General features: G+C 53.2%; 9 protein-coding genes across 9 annotated transcripts; 4 read left to right on the forward strand and 5 right to left on the reverse strand.

Annotated features, from left to right (window-relative positions):
• Positions 1-363: 363 nt before the first annotated feature.
• Positions 364-1,449, reverse strand: Z519_12535 (uncharacterized protein; the record flags this gene model as incomplete). The annotated part of the gene is made up of 1 exon (XM_016770240.1): positions 364-1,449. One exon carries the CDS (start codon positions 1,447-1,449, stop codon positions 364-366), a length of 1,086 nt encoding a protein of 361 aa, XP_016613582.1.
• Positions 1,450-1,971: 522 nt separating this feature from the next.
• Positions 1,972-2,986, reverse strand: Z519_12536 (uncharacterized protein; the record flags this gene model as incomplete). Its single annotated transcript, XM_016770241.1, has 2 exons — positions 1,972-2,763; positions 2,819-2,986. The coding sequence occupies 2 exons, from the start codon at positions 2,984-2,986 to the stop codon at positions 1,972-1,974; spliced, it is 960 nt and encodes a 319-aa protein (XP_016613583.1).
• Positions 2,987-3,382: 396 nt separating this feature from the next.
• Positions 3,383-4,452, reverse strand: Z519_12537 (uncharacterized protein; the record flags this gene model as incomplete). The annotated part of the gene is made up of 2 exons (XM_016770242.1): positions 3,383-4,252; positions 4,306-4,452. 2 exons carry the CDS (start codon positions 4,450-4,452, stop codon positions 3,383-3,385), a joined length of 1,017 nt encoding a protein of 338 aa, XP_016613584.1.
• A 295-nt stretch (positions 4,453-4,747) lies between these two features.
• Positions 4,748-5,245, forward strand: Z519_12538 (uncharacterized protein; the record flags this gene model as incomplete). The annotated part of the gene is made up of 2 exons (XM_016770243.1): positions 4,748-4,801; positions 4,856-5,245. The coding sequence occupies 2 exons, from the start codon at positions 4,748-4,750 to the stop codon at positions 5,243-5,245; spliced, it is 444 nt and encodes a 147-aa protein (XP_016613585.1).
• Positions 5,246-5,274: 29 nt separating this feature from the next.
• Positions 5,275-6,504, reverse strand: Z519_12539 (galactose-1-phosphate uridylyltransferase; the record flags this gene model as incomplete). Its single annotated transcript, XM_016770244.1, has 1 exon — positions 5,275-6,504. One exon carries the CDS (start codon positions 6,502-6,504, stop codon positions 5,275-5,277), a length of 1,230 nt encoding a protein of 409 aa, XP_016613586.1.
• A 610-nt stretch (positions 6,505-7,114) lies between these two features.
• Positions 7,115-8,217, forward strand: Z519_12540 (uncharacterized protein; the record flags this gene model as incomplete). Its single annotated transcript, XM_016770245.1, has 3 exons — positions 7,115-7,156; positions 7,206-8,046; positions 8,099-8,217. The coding sequence occupies 3 exons, from the start codon at positions 7,115-7,117 to the stop codon at positions 8,215-8,217; spliced, it is 1,002 nt and encodes a 333-aa protein (XP_016613587.1).
• A 1,168-nt stretch (positions 8,218-9,385) lies between these two features.
• On the forward strand, positions 9,386-10,188 carry Z519_12541 (uncharacterized protein; the record flags this gene model as incomplete). The annotated part of the gene is made up of 4 exons (XM_016770246.1): positions 9,386-9,496; positions 9,553-9,597; positions 9,651-9,720; positions 9,767-10,188. The coding sequence occupies 4 exons, from the start codon at positions 9,386-9,388 to the stop codon at positions 10,186-10,188; spliced, it is 648 nt and encodes a 215-aa protein (XP_016613588.1).
• Positions 10,189-10,433: 245 nt separating this feature from the next.
• Positions 10,434-12,435, reverse strand: Z519_12542 (uncharacterized protein; the record flags this gene model as incomplete). The annotated part of the gene is made up of 2 exons (XM_016770247.1): positions 10,434-12,180; positions 12,245-12,435. 2 exons carry the CDS (start codon positions 12,433-12,435, stop codon positions 10,434-10,436), a joined length of 1,938 nt encoding a protein of 645 aa, XP_016613589.1.
• A 2,952-nt stretch (positions 12,436-15,387) lies between these two features.
• On the forward strand, positions 15,388-15,681 carry Z519_12543 (uncharacterized protein; the record flags this gene model as incomplete). Its single annotated transcript, XM_016770248.1, has 1 exon — positions 15,388-15,681. One exon carries the CDS (start codon positions 15,388-15,390, stop codon positions 15,679-15,681), a length of 294 nt encoding a protein of 97 aa, XP_016613590.1.
• Between the last annotated feature and the right edge of the window lie 609 nt (positions 15,682-16,290).

Raw genomic sequence — 16,290 nt, forward strand, 5'->3', positions numbered from 1 at the left:
TCAGCCCACTTTGCCTTGCTCATTTAGCGAAGTGATCCGGGCAGTCTGTCCAATGCCCGTGGCGCTCGACCCATGTTGCAATATATCGAAGCGGCGACAAGCTCTCACTCCTCTCGTCGCTCGCCTCAGGGAATACCCGTGTTCGCTCAAGGAGAGTTGGTAACACGTACCGCGACGGACGCCCATCTCGGCTCGACGAGGCTGGAGCAGCAGCCTCAGTAAAGGCCTAGGTCCTTCCTCAGCGCGTACCCGACCTTTCTGGCTGTGAAGAGCCATCATGACATCTCAAATGAACACGGGGGCTCTCAAGCTCAACCCCACCACTAAGGGCTCGATCACGAGGTTTGCTAAAGTCACATTTTCTCACTTCACACCGTTCTTCTCAGCCCACTCGCGCCAGTCCTGCCACTCGGAATACGTCGCACTCGACTTCAGCCCCGTATACCTAATTGCCCTGAAATCCTGGACTTCTTCCCACGGCTTTGATGGTTGGGACGGTTGCTGGTCGCTTGCAGACCCTCTAATTGAACCCCGCAAGAGCCTCCTAGCAACCCCATGGCCTGAAACACCTCCATCCCATCCTGCCTTCTTCATCAAACTTTCCACCGTCTCCTCTTTAGTCCAGCCCTGCTCAACTGCCACGTCCGGGAGATACGTCGCACCATGTCGACGACTCCGGTAGTTAAAACTAATCCGTAAGCCGTGGCGGCCCAGTGTCCAATCCATTGCGTCCCGGCAGGGCTCGAAGTCTGCAAGTAACGTCAGAGAGCAGGAAAGTGCGGGCAACAGTGCAGCCGGGATGGGCGAGAATCTTGTGTCATCAAAGGCAGATGTCAACGCGTAGGTGGTGAGTCCCGACGCAAGTGGGAGGGCCTCAAATGTCCCTATGCATCCTCTTAGAGCTTTGTGGCCGGAGCGGGCTACGGTGTTCCAGGTGACGAAGAGCGGGAATGATTCGGTAGCGGAGAGTTGTGATGCGTACGTAGGGCGAGCATGAGAGCTGGAGGAAGTCGTGCTCGAGGGGGTTGTAAGTTGAGAATTGGAGGAGCTAGCGGAGAAGAGGGAAGGGGAAGACGCTGACGACGACCGCGAAGAGGAACTTGAAGCTTGCAATCGAGAGATGCTGGGGAGTTGAGGGCCGGCCTTGCTGTTGCTGTGCCGGCGATCAAAGCGTTGGATCTCTTCTTCCCCAGCTTCGTCGTCGTCCTCTTGCTCTTCCTCTTCCTCTTCTTCGTCGCCAGCTTCATGCTCGTCTTCGGACTCCGTCACCTTGACACGATCTTTATCATTTTCTGCCTCTTCCTCTCCCGTAGCTATTCCATCAGGTTGACTGGCTGATTGGTAATTCTCATACAGTTCAAGCACTTTGTGTAGAGTTGGGGGATCTCGCCGTTCAAAGCTGGCGGACAAAACTTCGAAACAGTAGAGGCAGTGCGCAGGACTAGCCATAGATTTCACCCGGCTCCAGCTGAGCAGTTCAGTGACTCTGTACGAATGCAGCCAGGTGCCTCCGGGGAAAGAGAAGCAGTGAGATACAGAGACACAGCTCCAGTCGAAGGGAGTCTAGAACGCGTGGTTCACAGGCCAAAGGAACACTAGGAGAGAGCGCAGAGGAAATCCAATGTGGACTCGAGTGAGACGATAGGAAACAGGCAGAAGAGAATGACGGAGAGCGAGCGGCGGAGGTAAGGGAAAGGAAAGGCTGGTACTGTAGATACGGTGGTGGTGTTGGCGGAGCAAATAACGCAGGTCGAGTTGAGGGTTGACGGGTTGACTCTGAACCGCCTCGCCGCCTCACCCCGAGCGGGTCCTCGTTATCGATCATCCTCATCATTGAGGTGGAGATCCCCAGAAATCACAAGCACAGCGTCAGGCTTCAGCTACGTAGTCCCCACTACGAATCCGCACGCCCACCAGTTCCTCATTCAACACTCTTGTTTGTTGAGGGTACCTGCCGCATACCGAATAGGTTCATTTCCAAGCATCCACGTAGCCCACGCTGATGCCCAAGCCTGCATCACTCTGGCCGACAGAAGGGCCAACGCCAGACCCCGTAATAGCCCCAGGCAGTGGACTCCTCGTTGTGCTCCTCTCGTGGCTCCTCTCCGTCATCGACGGGTTGTCTCCTTCGCCGTCGCTCTCATTCTCCTGTGGCACCAGTCTGACCGAACTGCCTCCTTTCCCTCTTCTCTCGCTCGCTCGCATCTCGTCCTCTGCCCTCCTCTTCTCCCATTCCGCGACTAAATTGCGGTAGTAAACCTCTGCCTGCACCGTGATGCTGTAATACTCGGGTGTCCATCCAGCCTTGTTCTTACTCAATGGATCTGCACCCGCTTGGATCAAGGCCCGAATGGCTTTGAGGTTTCCCCATGCACTGGCATTGTGAAGGCATGTGTTTCCCAGCTCGTCCTTTGCATTCACATCTGCACCGTGCGCTAGGAGTATTTCTATCGTTCTGTTATCCTCCAGTGTCACTCTTGACGGGCCAGTATTGGCAAAGTTGTTGAGATTCGGCTTAGGAATAATCTGAGAGGACGCCGCGAGGTGAAGAGGGGTCTGGCCTTTGCGATCTCTTCGATTTACCGTTTGTGGGAACTCCCTGCACAGGAGCTCAACAACGCCGGCTTGAGAATAGGCCGCAGCCAGGTGCAGCGGTGTTTGCCCATCTGTGTTGACAGAAATGCCCCGGTTGTCGTGTTGGGCACTGTAGATCCAGTCTTCGACTGGCCGAGTGCCATCGTGACCTAGGGATATCAGAAATTCCTGGGATGCAGTTCAGTGGTTTGTAACCGTGACTCCCGTCGCGGTGCATGCTTACCGCGATCTCTTCCAGTCCATACTTCGCAGCAAGATGCAACGACGTGTTGCTCTTGTCTGCATAATCCGGATTCTGCAGATATGAAAGATTGTGCTTGAGGATTCGCTGCGCCAATGCAATATCGTTTAGCAGAATAGCTTGCCGGAGGGACAGGTCAACTCGGGTCATGGTCGAGTGTCAATATCCTTGTCAGAGGCAATGAGGGGAGCATGGCCGTGTGCGCTGACACAAATACTTTCTTTGCATCAAAAGTCCACGACGAAATGATGGTGATATTGAAGACTCGGGAAAGGAAAGTTAAGGTGCGCGGCGGGGTGGAAAGCAGCGTCGCCCTGAGTCAGGTACTTAATGGCCTTCTCCACACCAGGCTTACTACCCGGTAGGCTCAAGCAGGGAGTGGGTGCACTTGGTAATATTCCGAACCCCTAACATTGGCCTACACTGTTATCCTGGCCATTCATTATCCGCGCAATACAAATATATTTCAATCCCCTGCAAAGACCGACCCGGATGAAAGGTTGTACCACAGCAACAGGTGACTGACATAGAAACACGTCTCGGCCATCACGCAGCCTTCTTGTCCTTCTGGGCATCTCGCTCCGCCTTCTTCAACGCCCTTCTTCGGATATCCACATGCATCTTCTTGTTAACCCCAAGTAAGATGTTGTTCATCGGACCAAGGACGCCAGTGATCAGGGCGGCAACCAGAGCATGGCTCCAGTAAGGGCTGCCACTGTATGGGTATCCAATGCTCCCACCTCTTCGACCAATCTTTGCCAATGTGGATTTCACAAACGCCTTTTCTGTCGGGACTTGCCAGTTTGCTCGGCGGATCTTGGACATCGAGGAGGTGACGAGATACGAATGGACAAAGAAAACGTCAATGCCACTCGGGGCCACCTCGGAGGCAAGAGCATTGGACCATTGTTGAAGGAATGCTTTTGAGCCAGAGTATGTCGCCAACAATGGTGTGGGCGTCAAGCCACCGAAAGATCCCATTGTCAAGATCAGACCCTTCTTTTGTGGTAGCATGCTTGGAAGCACCGTCTGGGTGGCCCGAAGTGTGCCCAGGCAGTTGATGTTGATGATGTTTGTCATTTCAGGCAAGGGTGTGTCGGCGAAAGGCACAGGGATACTGTGACTCTGGCCCACGTTGTTAATCAGGATGGCAACGGGTTTGCCCTGCACGAGTGAGGCCAGCGAGACATAATCTTTATCCAGATTTCGCGAGAAGTCCATGGCTAGCGTTTCCACCGAGACATCGGGAGAAGAGGTCTTGATCTGAGATGACAGGGTTTCGAGTTTCGAGGCAGTGCGCGAGACGAGGATGAGACTGAAGCCTTTCTTTGCCAATTGTAAAGCGTATTCTTTCCCGATGCCATCGGACGCGCCGGTCACAACCGCCCATGAACCTTTCCCGCCGTATGAAGAGAGCTGTCGCGCGAAGAAATTAGCTACAGGCTCTACAAGCTGTCCTGCAGACTTACAGATTTACCGGGCAAAATGAAGGTACTCAGAAACACTCTGGTCACTGTAAAGGCGACCGAGGCGAGCGTAAGCACCCCAACGCCTATGAGGACAGTTGACGGGAGATTCTGCTGGCCAAGGGGCCCTAGATCGATTGTCGGTACCATGATTGAGGTCAAGCAGACAACTAGTCCTGAATGTGACAGACAGTGGAGGAGATCATATATTCAAGAACATTGTACGGGGCATGTGCGGACCAAGCACTGCGCCAACTGTTGGATTATTTACCCGCAGACAGGATTTGCTTGGGAGCTGCACACGGGTTTCGATCGAAATCAGTCAGTCCTCACATTTACCCGCATCAACAAAATTCCCAAGACTGCAAGTATACTTGGGACTTCTGTAATCACTCGGACTGATTCGTGATTTCGCTTCGCACGCGTTTATTATTGTGTCTGCATGATGTCGTCTCTGCTCCCACAAGCGGAGGGATACCTTCCCCTCTACATTTTGTTCGTAAGTCGAGCTGCAGTTCCGAGTTACATTGCTGCTACTAACCCTAACATTCAGGTGGGCGTCACCGCCATTGGAAACGCCATCCAATGCTACATTACCCTCTCCTACACGCAACGTCTCTACTCGGGCCGACCTTCAGCAACCCAAACCAAGGGCAAAGCCTCCCCCGAAGCGATCTCCCCCGTTACGCATCTCTCGTCAAGAACATTTGGGACTTGGACGCTGGCAGTCGGGATTGTTAGAATATTTGCTGCTTATCACATCCATGAACCCTCATGGTTTCAGATGCAGATGTTGACCAATGTCATTGGGCTTGTGCACTTCAGTCTCGAGGCGTTTGTGTACAAGACTTGTTCACCGTCAGGGCCATGGACCGCCCCTATCAGTGTTGCCCTGATTGGATTGGTTTGGAGCATGGCACAATATGGCTTCTATGTCAGATAAGAGGTTCCGCAGGATATCATCACTTGGTGTCATGAAGTGGGCATGGGCTCGATCGTGGGCTTGTCGGGCGAAGGCGGCTTCCCTACTCGTTCTCCCTGCTTGTCCCCCAGCTTCTTCCTGTATAACTTTCCCGCGCAATTCCGCAGCTTGACTGTAGCCTGTTCCGGGGTGATATCTCTTTGGGGTTCTCCGAGCATTTCATATCCGACCAGAAATTTCCTGACATTTGCGCTCCTCAGAAGTGGGGGATAGAAATGCAGATGGAGACTGGAGCACTCAATCTCCTCATCGCTCCCGTCCAGCGGCGCTTGGTGGATGCCCATACTGTAGGGGAAACTCGTTTCGAAGAGGTTGTCATATCGCCTCGTGATCTCTGCAATGGCCTCTGCCAGGTCCATCTGTTCCTTCACACTCATGTCAATCAGAGAGCGGATGTGTTTGACGGGTAAGATCATTGTTTCGAACGGCCAGGTCGCCCACCATGGACAGACCACCAGGAAAGTCTCATTTTGAAAGACGACTCGCTCGTTCTTTTCTCGTTCCAGGCGGGCATAGTCCACCAACAGATGTCCACCGCCTTGTTGACGGTTGTATTTCCTCAATTGCTCCAACTCAATGGCGGCCTCTTCGGGCAATGAGGTGGTTGTCCAGATCTGGCCGTGGGGGTGAGGGTTAGAGCAACCCATGGCGGCACCTTTGTTCTCGAATATCTGCATCCACCGGTATTGGTCCTTGGGTCTCCCGACATTTACGTGTGGGTTAGACGGCGGTAGGTGAGTCGGCTTAGCCTGTGCAGCCAGAGGGGACCGGGGAGATATGTGTGCGGTGTAGATGTCTGTCCATGTTTTCACAATTAGAACGATCTCGGCTGGGGACATGTCCGCCAATGTGATATTATGAACAGCGCTGAAAGTTAAGACATAGCATTTGCCCTTGACAGGTTCGGCTTGTAACAGCAGACTCGACAGGCTTCCTGGTTCATCCGGAGACTTGTAGTCTTCCTGTGACTCTTTCACGGCGCTGAAGTCATTCACAAAGACATAAGTGCTCTCGTACTTGGGGTTGGTATCCCCCGAAGCTCTCGTATTTCCCGGACATAGGTAGCATTTGGGATCGTACACAGGGAGGTCGATGATTCCAGGGCTCTCCTGCTGGCCTTGCCATGGTCTCTTGGTGCGGTGAGGGGATACCAAGATCCAACTGCCACGGAGGGGATTGTATCGGCGGTGAGAAATGTCGTCCAGGATCTTGTCTGGCATTTTGAGGTTGGCCTGGTCGTGGGGGTTTGTTGGCGATGGACAAGGTAGGATCTGCTGCGCCCTTGTAGTGTCAGGAGGAATGGACCTAGCGAACCTCATTCAGCGTCCAATACCACCTGCAAAGTGAGCCTGGACCGGCCATATGGGGAGACCTCGCGTAGCTCCACCTTAATCATTGTGGACAGCATCAAGGCACGCTTCCTGTTGTCCTGATGCTGCACAAAATACCCTCCTCCAGAAGCCCCGCGTCTTGCCCGCAGCTCAATTACGTCAATGGGCTCACCAAACCTGACCAGGCTCACCAGGCTCACCAGGCTTATCGGCCGCCGGCAAAAGCGTATCTGTCGTTTGTCGTTTCGCGACCATGTTTCCGATCTCGGGTCAAATCACGGCATCTCCTGACAACATTATTACTATACATCCCGTCTTGTCGTGTCCAAGCAATCCTTCCGCCTATTATGATGAACAGCATCCAAGCTTTGCTGCGAGCCAGCTACCATTCTCTCTTGGCCGTGGCCTGCTAGATGTAGCCGGACGACCTTCTCTTCGAATTGATCACCTCGTTGATTGAACCGACGTCAATGGGTGCTGCCGTGCCCGTCTGGTGAATATGGCTTGCGATCCTCGATGTCTGTACGATCTCCCGAACGAAGTATGTTTCTCCAGCTGTCGGGAGGAGATGATCATGCTGACTGTCACAGATACTGGTGTCTATTCTCTCGGGCTTTGCGACTCAGGAACTCCTGCCCCTAGTCGTGGTCTCGCGACGGTTTCATTCCATCATCCTCAGAATCCTACATTTCCGACTCCTCCTCGCCGCGGCTCTCCCGGACTACAAATTAATCCTGGAGGCGTACCATCCAAGCAAGCGGTACAGCGACCCCTATTTATTCTGCACATACCTTGGGACAGATGGTCTCAGCTCGAAACATGAAGGTGAAGGGAGTCTCTATGAGGACTGTGATGGAGAGGAAGGAAGGCTCGCGAAACTAGGTGGGCTCTACAGTCGGTTCAGACCCGAGCGCCCGGGAGTACAGGGCTCAATGCCCGCACGACGGATTGCCGGTGCTGTGCTCAACACCGCGTCATCCTCAATCAGTGGAACAACACCGATATATGCCGACGGAGGCGACGGAGGCTTCACCAAAGTGGCACACACGTTGAATCTCGATGCCGACGAGTTGTTTGGCCAGTTCTGCGCCTATGCAAGTCTTGTGAGGCTGGGTCCACGTAGAGGGGTCTTTCTAAGCAATGTGCACATTGTCCGATCCGGCCAGGGCGTCATGCGAGTGTGGAAACAATGGCTCCAAGATCGCGCCCAGGAGTTGTGGCAACACGAGCAAGAGACTGAGGGTGTGCCATTGGGTCCGACGCCCACTATGAGTTGTCCCACTATTGGCGCAGATAAAAATATTATGTGGACGGACTATAGGAAGAATGTCGGCCTGCGGGTTGCAGTGCGTGATCGGAGTGGAAGATGCCATGGAAATCATGCTGCCGAGTTCGACGATTTGCCGATGAGCTTTACAATAGAGATTCAAGGTGAGTTCTCCCTCCGCTCCGGACCCAAGCCAACTGCTAACTGTTCATGCAGAGCTCGTGGTGCGAACGACGCACCTGATGCTGGCTGTGGAAGCGTCCACGCAGCAACAGGGCAATCTATCAGGTAAAGCCCTTATATTCGGCAGTTTCGCCACTGCAGCCTCGTCGTAGGGCTGGTTTACTCAGGGGCACGTGAGTTTGTCTTGTCTCCAACGACGTCCTCTCAATCTCTACCTCATCCTATATTCTGTATATTCGGAAAATTGTACAACCATTGTCGTCGGATTCCCCGCTGGCAGTTGGAAATCAGAACCAGGGACTGACTTCGTCACAGAGACGTCCGCGAAACCCTGGGAGTTACTGGCATGGGTACAATTGCTTTTCACATAGAATTGGAAACCTCCAAGCGGGAAATTGATGGCGCTGCAACACACGCGCCATGCAGACGCTGATTTTTCCCCGATTCTCAAGCAGGAGGGGAAGGATCTCGATTTTACCGCTTATTCATGCGGAATGAGATTGCAATGATTTGCTTGTTCGTAAATGGTTCACGAGGGAGACGGCGCTGGCCTGGTCTAGCCGAGCCTGCATCCGTGTTGGAATACGTTGGCTCCTTGCTGGCCACTGCTGACTTGCTGGGGCTTATCGTCTCCCTCTTTGTGTTTTTTGGATTTTCATCTTCCCTCAAAATCCGATCACCTCCACCTGTCTGCCCGTCCTTGTATATATTCTCTCCGGTCCAAGAATCGTCGCGGGCTGGAAATTGTCTTCTTGGTCAGGTGCTTCGGCTATCAACGAGCCCTGCAGCAAGCGACCTGCAAGCCACAAGCTCTCGGCCCACTCACCCGTGTTCAGAGTTTGTCCAACTCGATGGACAAGCAGCTCCTGTCTCCCTCGGCGAGCTCTCTCGGGTCGTCATATTGGTTGATAAGGATTGATGGCTTGCATCCACGGCCTACGTGGCCGCTGAAACCACCACAACGGTAGGGCCGCGACCCTCACCGGTTCGAGTTGGACGTCGTCGACCTGAGGCTCTTCGGTTTGGAGAGACAAAATCAACAGGCAGTCAGTACCCCGCTCTTGCTTGCTAGAGGTCTCGAAGCTCCCACATGGCGTCGATTGACAATTCACAACCCGGCCAGCTCCCTCCCACCAGCTTTTCCCGCTCCGTTATTTCAGCAGCAATCCCCACGATCCAGGTTTTCATCTTTCTTTTTTGCCACCGATGATCACTCCGTCTCAACGATTTCTTGCATGAATACTTCCGCTTGGTTCCTGAACCCAGATCCTGTTAACCCCGCTAGGCAATAGTGCCCACCAAGACCCATTTTGAGTGACAATGCCTCAGTATAGCACTTTCACCATTCCCAAAGAAGGGATATCGCGAGAGGTGGTCGAGGCAGATTTGCCCTACTACCTTGGCCGGGATGCCAAGGTAATGGAGAATAGTGTAGGTCGCGGCCGGTACATAGCACAGCTTTGAGGAGGAGGCTGACCCCGCGACAGAAAGGCGACCGATATGTCATTCAGGCATTTTCCGAACCGCCGAGGGTAAGTATTGCCACGGCCCTGTCTGGTCGCAACCGCTCAATAGCGTGCTGCAGCACATGATCACATCTCTGCGAGATGACACAGCAAGATGGCATAGCAGCGATGACCGCCGGAGACGATTGCGTAAGTATTTTCATCACTCTCACTGAGATGATTCTCACGACAACAGGCTACTCGGAAAGTCGAATCCATCAAGACCGGAAGCGGGCTTGTCGTGGGCAGGCCGATCCTCAACCTCAACTGACAAGGCACAACTCCCGTGACGCGACCTCAGGGCATGGTCCTACCGCGATATCTCCAATTCCCGTGCCTCCAAGACCCCCTCTGGCGCCACGATATAGCTCAAGCAATGGCTCGGTCTATGGGTCAATGCAAGTTTCGCCGGGTTCCAACTTTGAAAGCATTTCTCGGTGCCAGTCGAGGCGGGAGTCAGATGCCATGTCGTCCCTGGATGGCGGCATGATCAGTCGGACAATGTCGGCGTCAAGTGTCTCCAGTAGCTATGGGACGAATGGGACGTATGGCTTCAACAAGGACCCGCCAGGTGGCCGCAATGGTGAATGTAAGACTCGCCAAGTCCCAAGGAGTTGATGACTGAAGGTTTGGGGGCCATTTGTCTCATGACAGGCGCGCTGAGACTGAGTGTTTCTGTTCTGCGACAATTTTGAACAGCGATGCTAACTAGCCGCAAACGCAAAAGACGGGTTCGCCAGCGGTGACCGAGGAAACCCTGCGTGCTTCGGCCGCTCGTAGACCAGCGCCCAGCGAACGGGCTGATCGAGTTGATTCCTTGCTCGTGAGAGACGATCGGGACTTAGTTGTATGTGTACCTTCTCTCAATATACCCCGTATGGTGACAGTTGTCGCTCACACCATTCCGACAGTGTGTCTGCCTCGAGCATCCTGCCTTGTGCTTTCAGGATGTCTCTGAGGAGTTGGAAAGAATAAGTCGATTTCGGGTTGGATTCGCCCAGAATGCGATGTCTGTTCCGCACGACTTCTCGCAGCAGCAGCTCGCCCAGCAACAGATGACTGCTTTTCCTCGTCCCCGTCTCCTTCTTCGCCAGCTGGAAGAGGAAGAATGCGTGCCGATGTTTCGCTTCCCAACTATACGGATGCTGCTCAGGGAAGTTCTTCCGCACCCGGGGCAAGACCGATTGAACAATAATATTTTCGGCCCCTTCAGCATCTCCGCAATAGAAGGTGGCCCTGGCCAGTGTGGCGGCGGCCATGATGGTCTCGATGCGGTCGTCCCCGAAATGTTGCTCCCACTGATGGGTGAGGTCGAGCAACTCTCTTCGAGCGGGCTCGAAGTTCTCAGGCGCCCTCACTTCCTTTTTCAGCTCATTCTCCAGCATCGCCCATGCCAAGTTATACCTCGCAGTTAGAGCGGGCCCGGAAGATTTAGAGAAGGAAATCTCCATTTGCGTCAGAATGTGGGAGAGGCGAGCGATGTCATGCGGCCGGCAGCCCGTTCCGCCACGTTGGAGCATGTTCTTTTTGAACTCGATGGTCATGGTCAGCGGATTGTCGAATCCAAAGTGATTCTTGGTCAACTCGTCGCAGCTGGTCAGGAGCTCTGAGAGCCTGTCCCACTGGCCGTAGCAATCGAACAACACCGATACAATGCTCAGCGCTCCCAGACATTCTTCTGCGGGGGAACTCTCATTTCTGAGCATGCACAAGAAGTTAAACAGGGCACTGTTCAAGTAATATTCGGTTTTCGACTGGAACCTTTCACCATTCTGTCCGGCACAAATTAACCAGTACAGACAGTACATGACAAAGTACGCCGAGAGACTCCTGTCATTGAGTTGCCGGCTGTGGGTATGGTCGCCGAACCGGTAGATGTCAACTTCGAGGTCGCCAAGCTCGTCGACGACGGCCGGTGTCACGGACAGAGCAGCATGCGTGAAGTCAGCAGGCCATTGCTTGCTTGGGTCATTGTTGTCCCACAGCTGGCACCAGCTGGACGGAACAGGCTCTCTCTGAGCACGCCAGAAAGGCCCCATGATATTGGGGATAGCCGGCTGACTGCGGGTCAAGATTGCCCCCTGCATTGGCATATGATCACGGATAAAGCCCAAATCGATCGAGACTCCTTCACCGCCATATATTGGTTCTGACAGTGCGGCTGCATTATTCAGATTGTACGAAAACTCCCCCGAATGCCGGGGGCTGGATTCTGGCGATGGTATTGTGACCCTCATTGGGGAGATGGGCCTGAAAGAGGCGTGAGATTCAAGAGAGCCAAATGAACTTGCTGATGGAGGTGTCGGGGGCAGGTGGGAGGGCGTTGGCTGCTGGGGTTCAACTGGGAACGCTTGTAAGTGAATGTAAGAGGGTGTCTTGTCGTCGTTCGTAATGCAGGAGAGCAGGTCTTGTTCATCGGCAACCTTTTCATTTCTCTGGATGTACTTGGTGATATCCTCTCGCCGTCGAGGGTGTCCCGAGAAGATGACAACCTCTTCGAGGCCCTCTCTCTTGGCTTGATCCAACAACCTCAAGATGAAGGCAGCATCACGCTTGGTGAGCTTATGTCTCAGGCCCCAGGTCTTCAACTGACTCTTGTATTGTTTAACTCTGGCATGTTGGTTAGCACATGTGGGCGAAGCCGGCCAGGTGGTTATTGGGGTTCTTCTCTTACGAAAGATTGATACCGTACTCTCTTTTCATATGGTCCATGATCCAGTTCAGGGGTCGCTCATCGTGGATATAGAACTTTTCAATGCGGTCCTTGTGAGGGCCGAAAGCGACATCGCGAGTCTGCTTTGATTGGACTCGTTTGAACCCCGACTTAGGTTGGGAACGAGGTCGTGGCAGGTTCGACGGCCTCATGGTTACCCACAGGCCACAGCCTTAAGCCACACACCTGAATCTGGGATAGAAAGTATGCAAAACGCCAGCCCTTAAGGCTTGCCGGGAAGGTTGTACACTTGTCAAGCAGGAGACAAGACGGGATGCATGGAGAAGAAGGATCACACCCAATCTAAAGGAGAGCTACAGCGCCAGATGCTGCAAGCCAGGCCACTTGGACTCTTTGTAGCGAGAGAGGCCGTCATGTTGTTCGTCGAGGTGGCAAAAGCGGCCATCATCCAGCATCATTAGCCTTGGAAAGCCTCGTGAACAAGGCAGAATGGCTGCCTGGTGTGCGCCTCGTGCCCTCCCTTCCCCCTGGGAGATAACGCTCGGGAGGATGGGAACGAGGCCGGGGGTCCAGGGGACGGGAGGCTTCAGGGAGGCATAAGCCTAGCTAGCAGTAAATGGCTTAGCTAGAGGAGCTCGAAGCCCACCCGCAAAGGTTCCCCAAACGCCCCTTCTCTCCAGGCACCTGCCAGGGCCCATGATCCTGGCACTGGGCAGGAGTGGGTTTGGTAGAGTGGTGCGTTCCAGGTAGTATCCTGCACAAAGATTCCACCACTTTGCACCCTATCATTCGGGATTTAGCAGAGGAGGAGGGAACCGTCGCATGATCGGATCATGAATGAGCTTGAATGGGATGATACCCTTGGAAGACTGACCAACTAACCTCTCTCAAAAGTTCCGCAAGTCATCAATCAAAGCACTAGAATGGTGGCAAAACCATCCATCAGCATCTTACCTTGACCGGACCAGGCACGGTCCTTCCCTTTCTCCTGGCTCCTGGGTCACAGACAAAATGCACTTGTGCCTGAACCGGCCAGGCATTGCTTGATATGATTCCTCTCACGTACGAAAACAGCGCGCCTACCTTAACTTCATACAGAACGGAGGGGGAAACCAAGCAGAAGATGAGGGAGGAGCGTTCTTCGTCGTCCTCTTCTGCTTCTTCTTGTTCTTGTCCCCTTGGCCTGATGATTTACCTCACACGGAAAGAACGAGCAGCAGTAAGTGGTGGTTCGCATGCCCGCTCGCTACAAAGGTTCCAGAAAGGCGGGCCCTTAAACTAGCACCCCGAGGCAACCGTGTGCTTTCTTTTCCTGTTCGTTCAACCGTCGGGTGTTTGGCCCCCAAGTGTGGCCCATGGTCAGCTGAAGCTTTGCCCTTCTTGCAGCCCATCCCGTCATTTATGAATCCCCTCAGCGCAAAACTCCCGACCTATGAGTTAGAAATGCCGCGTGGTTCCCTCGACAATCAGTCCCATTTTCGTTGGGGATCTTCTTTGTGCCTGTGAGGAAGACCATACGGGAGCACGAGGAGGTTCCTCTTTCGCTCAAAACAGAACAACGCGTCAGAGGAAAGGACTTTTGTTTGGTGTCGTCTGCTATCATCCTTCCGTACCAAGAAGGGATTTTTGCCTCCCCCAGAGAGGATCCGTGTTAAGCGCCCATTGCTGGCTCGCTGGCTCTCCAGGCCTCTCCAGAGCTCCCCCAGAGGCCCAGCGTCCAGGGGCGGAAGAAGCAAACAATGGATCTTCCTAGCCCAGTGCCTGTTGTCCGCTCGTCAGCAACCCCTTGGCAGCTTACGTTGTTGTGGAGCTGATTGTTTCAATCAGTACCGGTATGCTCTCAGCTCATCCTTCTTCCCCCTTGCCGAGCTCTCCCGCAGCCATGACACAGAGTATGACTCCGTTATCATTAAAAATATGCCTTCATGTCGATGCCCCCGAACCCAAGACGAGCATGACCCGAAGATGATCGATGCCAATGTCAACCCCTCCCGGATCCGCCTGCGCCGATCACCGGTGAGAAAAGTCCATCGAAAGTCCTCCCGATCGCATCGCTCCTGAAACATCAGGCTGTGAACTTTTTGCAAGGCCTCAGGCATCTACATTCCGAGGCAAACAGCACCGACAGAGGGCTCTGTCTGCTTACTCATTCTTGTTCTGGCCACTGGCATCCATCTGGACGCTATTTTTCGAGTTCTGCATAATCGACCTCGTCTCTGGGATCGATATCCGAGTTTCTTCGCTCGCTTGCTTGCGTGCTTACCTACTTACTTACCTACTTACCTGCTTACTTGCTCAAATGAGAGGTATCCACCACCGTTTGCAGTTGACGCGCAATGGGGACTTTTGCATGCCAATGTATCTGCTTGTCCGATGCGCTCGGTACTATGGTTCTAACTCAAAGACCAGAACTAACACCGTGAATTCTTAATAATCTGCCATCACATACCTGGCCAGGGTGGTCCCATGGACCATAATGGTAGGACCAAAGGTTTGACGAGGCCGTGATCGCGCATGGATGGCACTTCGCGGTCACATCAGGAACAGAAGAACCTTTGCGGCCACATTAGGAACAGAAGTACCGTTTTGACAATCGTCCCCCGCAACATAACTACACTGCCGCAGGACTGGACTTGATGGCCGCAAAGGAGATATGTGTTAATGATAAACCACATCGCGGCCCACTGACCAACCCGTGTTACTCTCTCAGTGTCAATATATAGTGACAGAATATGCTACTCTTCATCGACCGAAGCCTCTGAGCAACACAGCATCGGTCAGTTGGCAACGGACCACGGAACGTCGTTGCTCGGTACTGTCCTGTCTTGCCCTCTCTGTTAATCCCAAACAGCTCTCTCCTTCGCACTCTTGCCGTTACACGAATCCTCGACACCAAGAGAAAGAGAAAGAGAAAGAAAATACTTCCATCCTAGTCACCTCCACCTTGCTGTGACAGAGAGCTCGTCGACGCCAATAGTCTTCTACCGCACGACTGAAACCAACTCGATCCGTTACTGTCGGTACAACTCGGCAAAGTCCAAGCACCGCAAGACAAAAGCCTGAAGATCACGACCAAAAGTCGGAGTACAAATATTCCACAGGAAGAACAGGACTCCAGAGGGGGAAAAAAGGTACCGACCATCATGCCGCCGCCGACATCCTCCAACACGCCCCCATCCACCCGTCACCACGCCTGGAGCACCACCAGCGTCAAGAGCGGGAGTACCAGTGGCCAGCAACAGCAACAGCAACAACAGCAGCAGCAGCAGCAGCAGCAGGGTGGGCCCAGGAAAGAATCAGAAGCCCCCGTGACGGTGCGCCGATGGCTCGAGGGGCGCGACCATCCCGCGCGAGAGGATGTGCTGGACCGCGTGTCGCGCGCATTTGGGCCCAAGGAGAATGGTGTGGGCGGGGCGAAGGTCAAGATGAAGTTGTAATGGACATGGCGAGAATGAAGATGACGATTGATGAAAATGATGAAAATGGGCTGGGGGAAGTCCTCCATCTCGTATTCATACAACACAACATGAATTTAGTTGTTACTAACCCGGTGCATTAAGCGGACAGGGTGCCAAGGTATTGATACATTCATGATTGGTTCCGAAAGGGAATGTTATGGTTCAGCTCACGGGCTTGTTTGTTACCACTTTACATGGCGTCGCTGTCATGCATCCAGCTACATCTCTAGAGAAGATGGGAGGATATTAACAAGATTCATTCGAGTGACAGACTCTGGCTTGGTCTATCCACATATATATATATATGTATTTGCAATCCATTCGACTGACTGTCCATCTAATATGACTGAATCCATCGCTTCCCGCTTCTTGCATTTCCAGTTACGGCGTGTTTGTCGCCTTGCCTTCCTGGCAGTAGCATACGAGTCGTCGCAGCCATATTAAGCAATTCATATCCCAATCGCTGCACTTGGTACCTGTATTCCCATCTCCCATACTTTAGAGACCGACGCCTTCGCTATGCAAGAGTTGTGAAAAAAGGAAAAAAGGAAAATAGAAAAAAAAAAAAAAAAAAAAAAAAAAAAAAAA

The sequence above is a fragment of the Cladophialophora bantiana genome, assembly GCF_000835475.1.
Source record: "Cladophialophora bantiana CBS 173.52 unplaced genomic scaffold supercont1.30, whole genome shotgun sequence".
In the NCBI taxonomy this organism is placed as follows: Eukaryota; Fungi; Ascomycota; class Eurotiomycetes; order Chaetothyriales; family Herpotrichiellaceae; genus Cladophialophora; species Cladophialophora bantiana.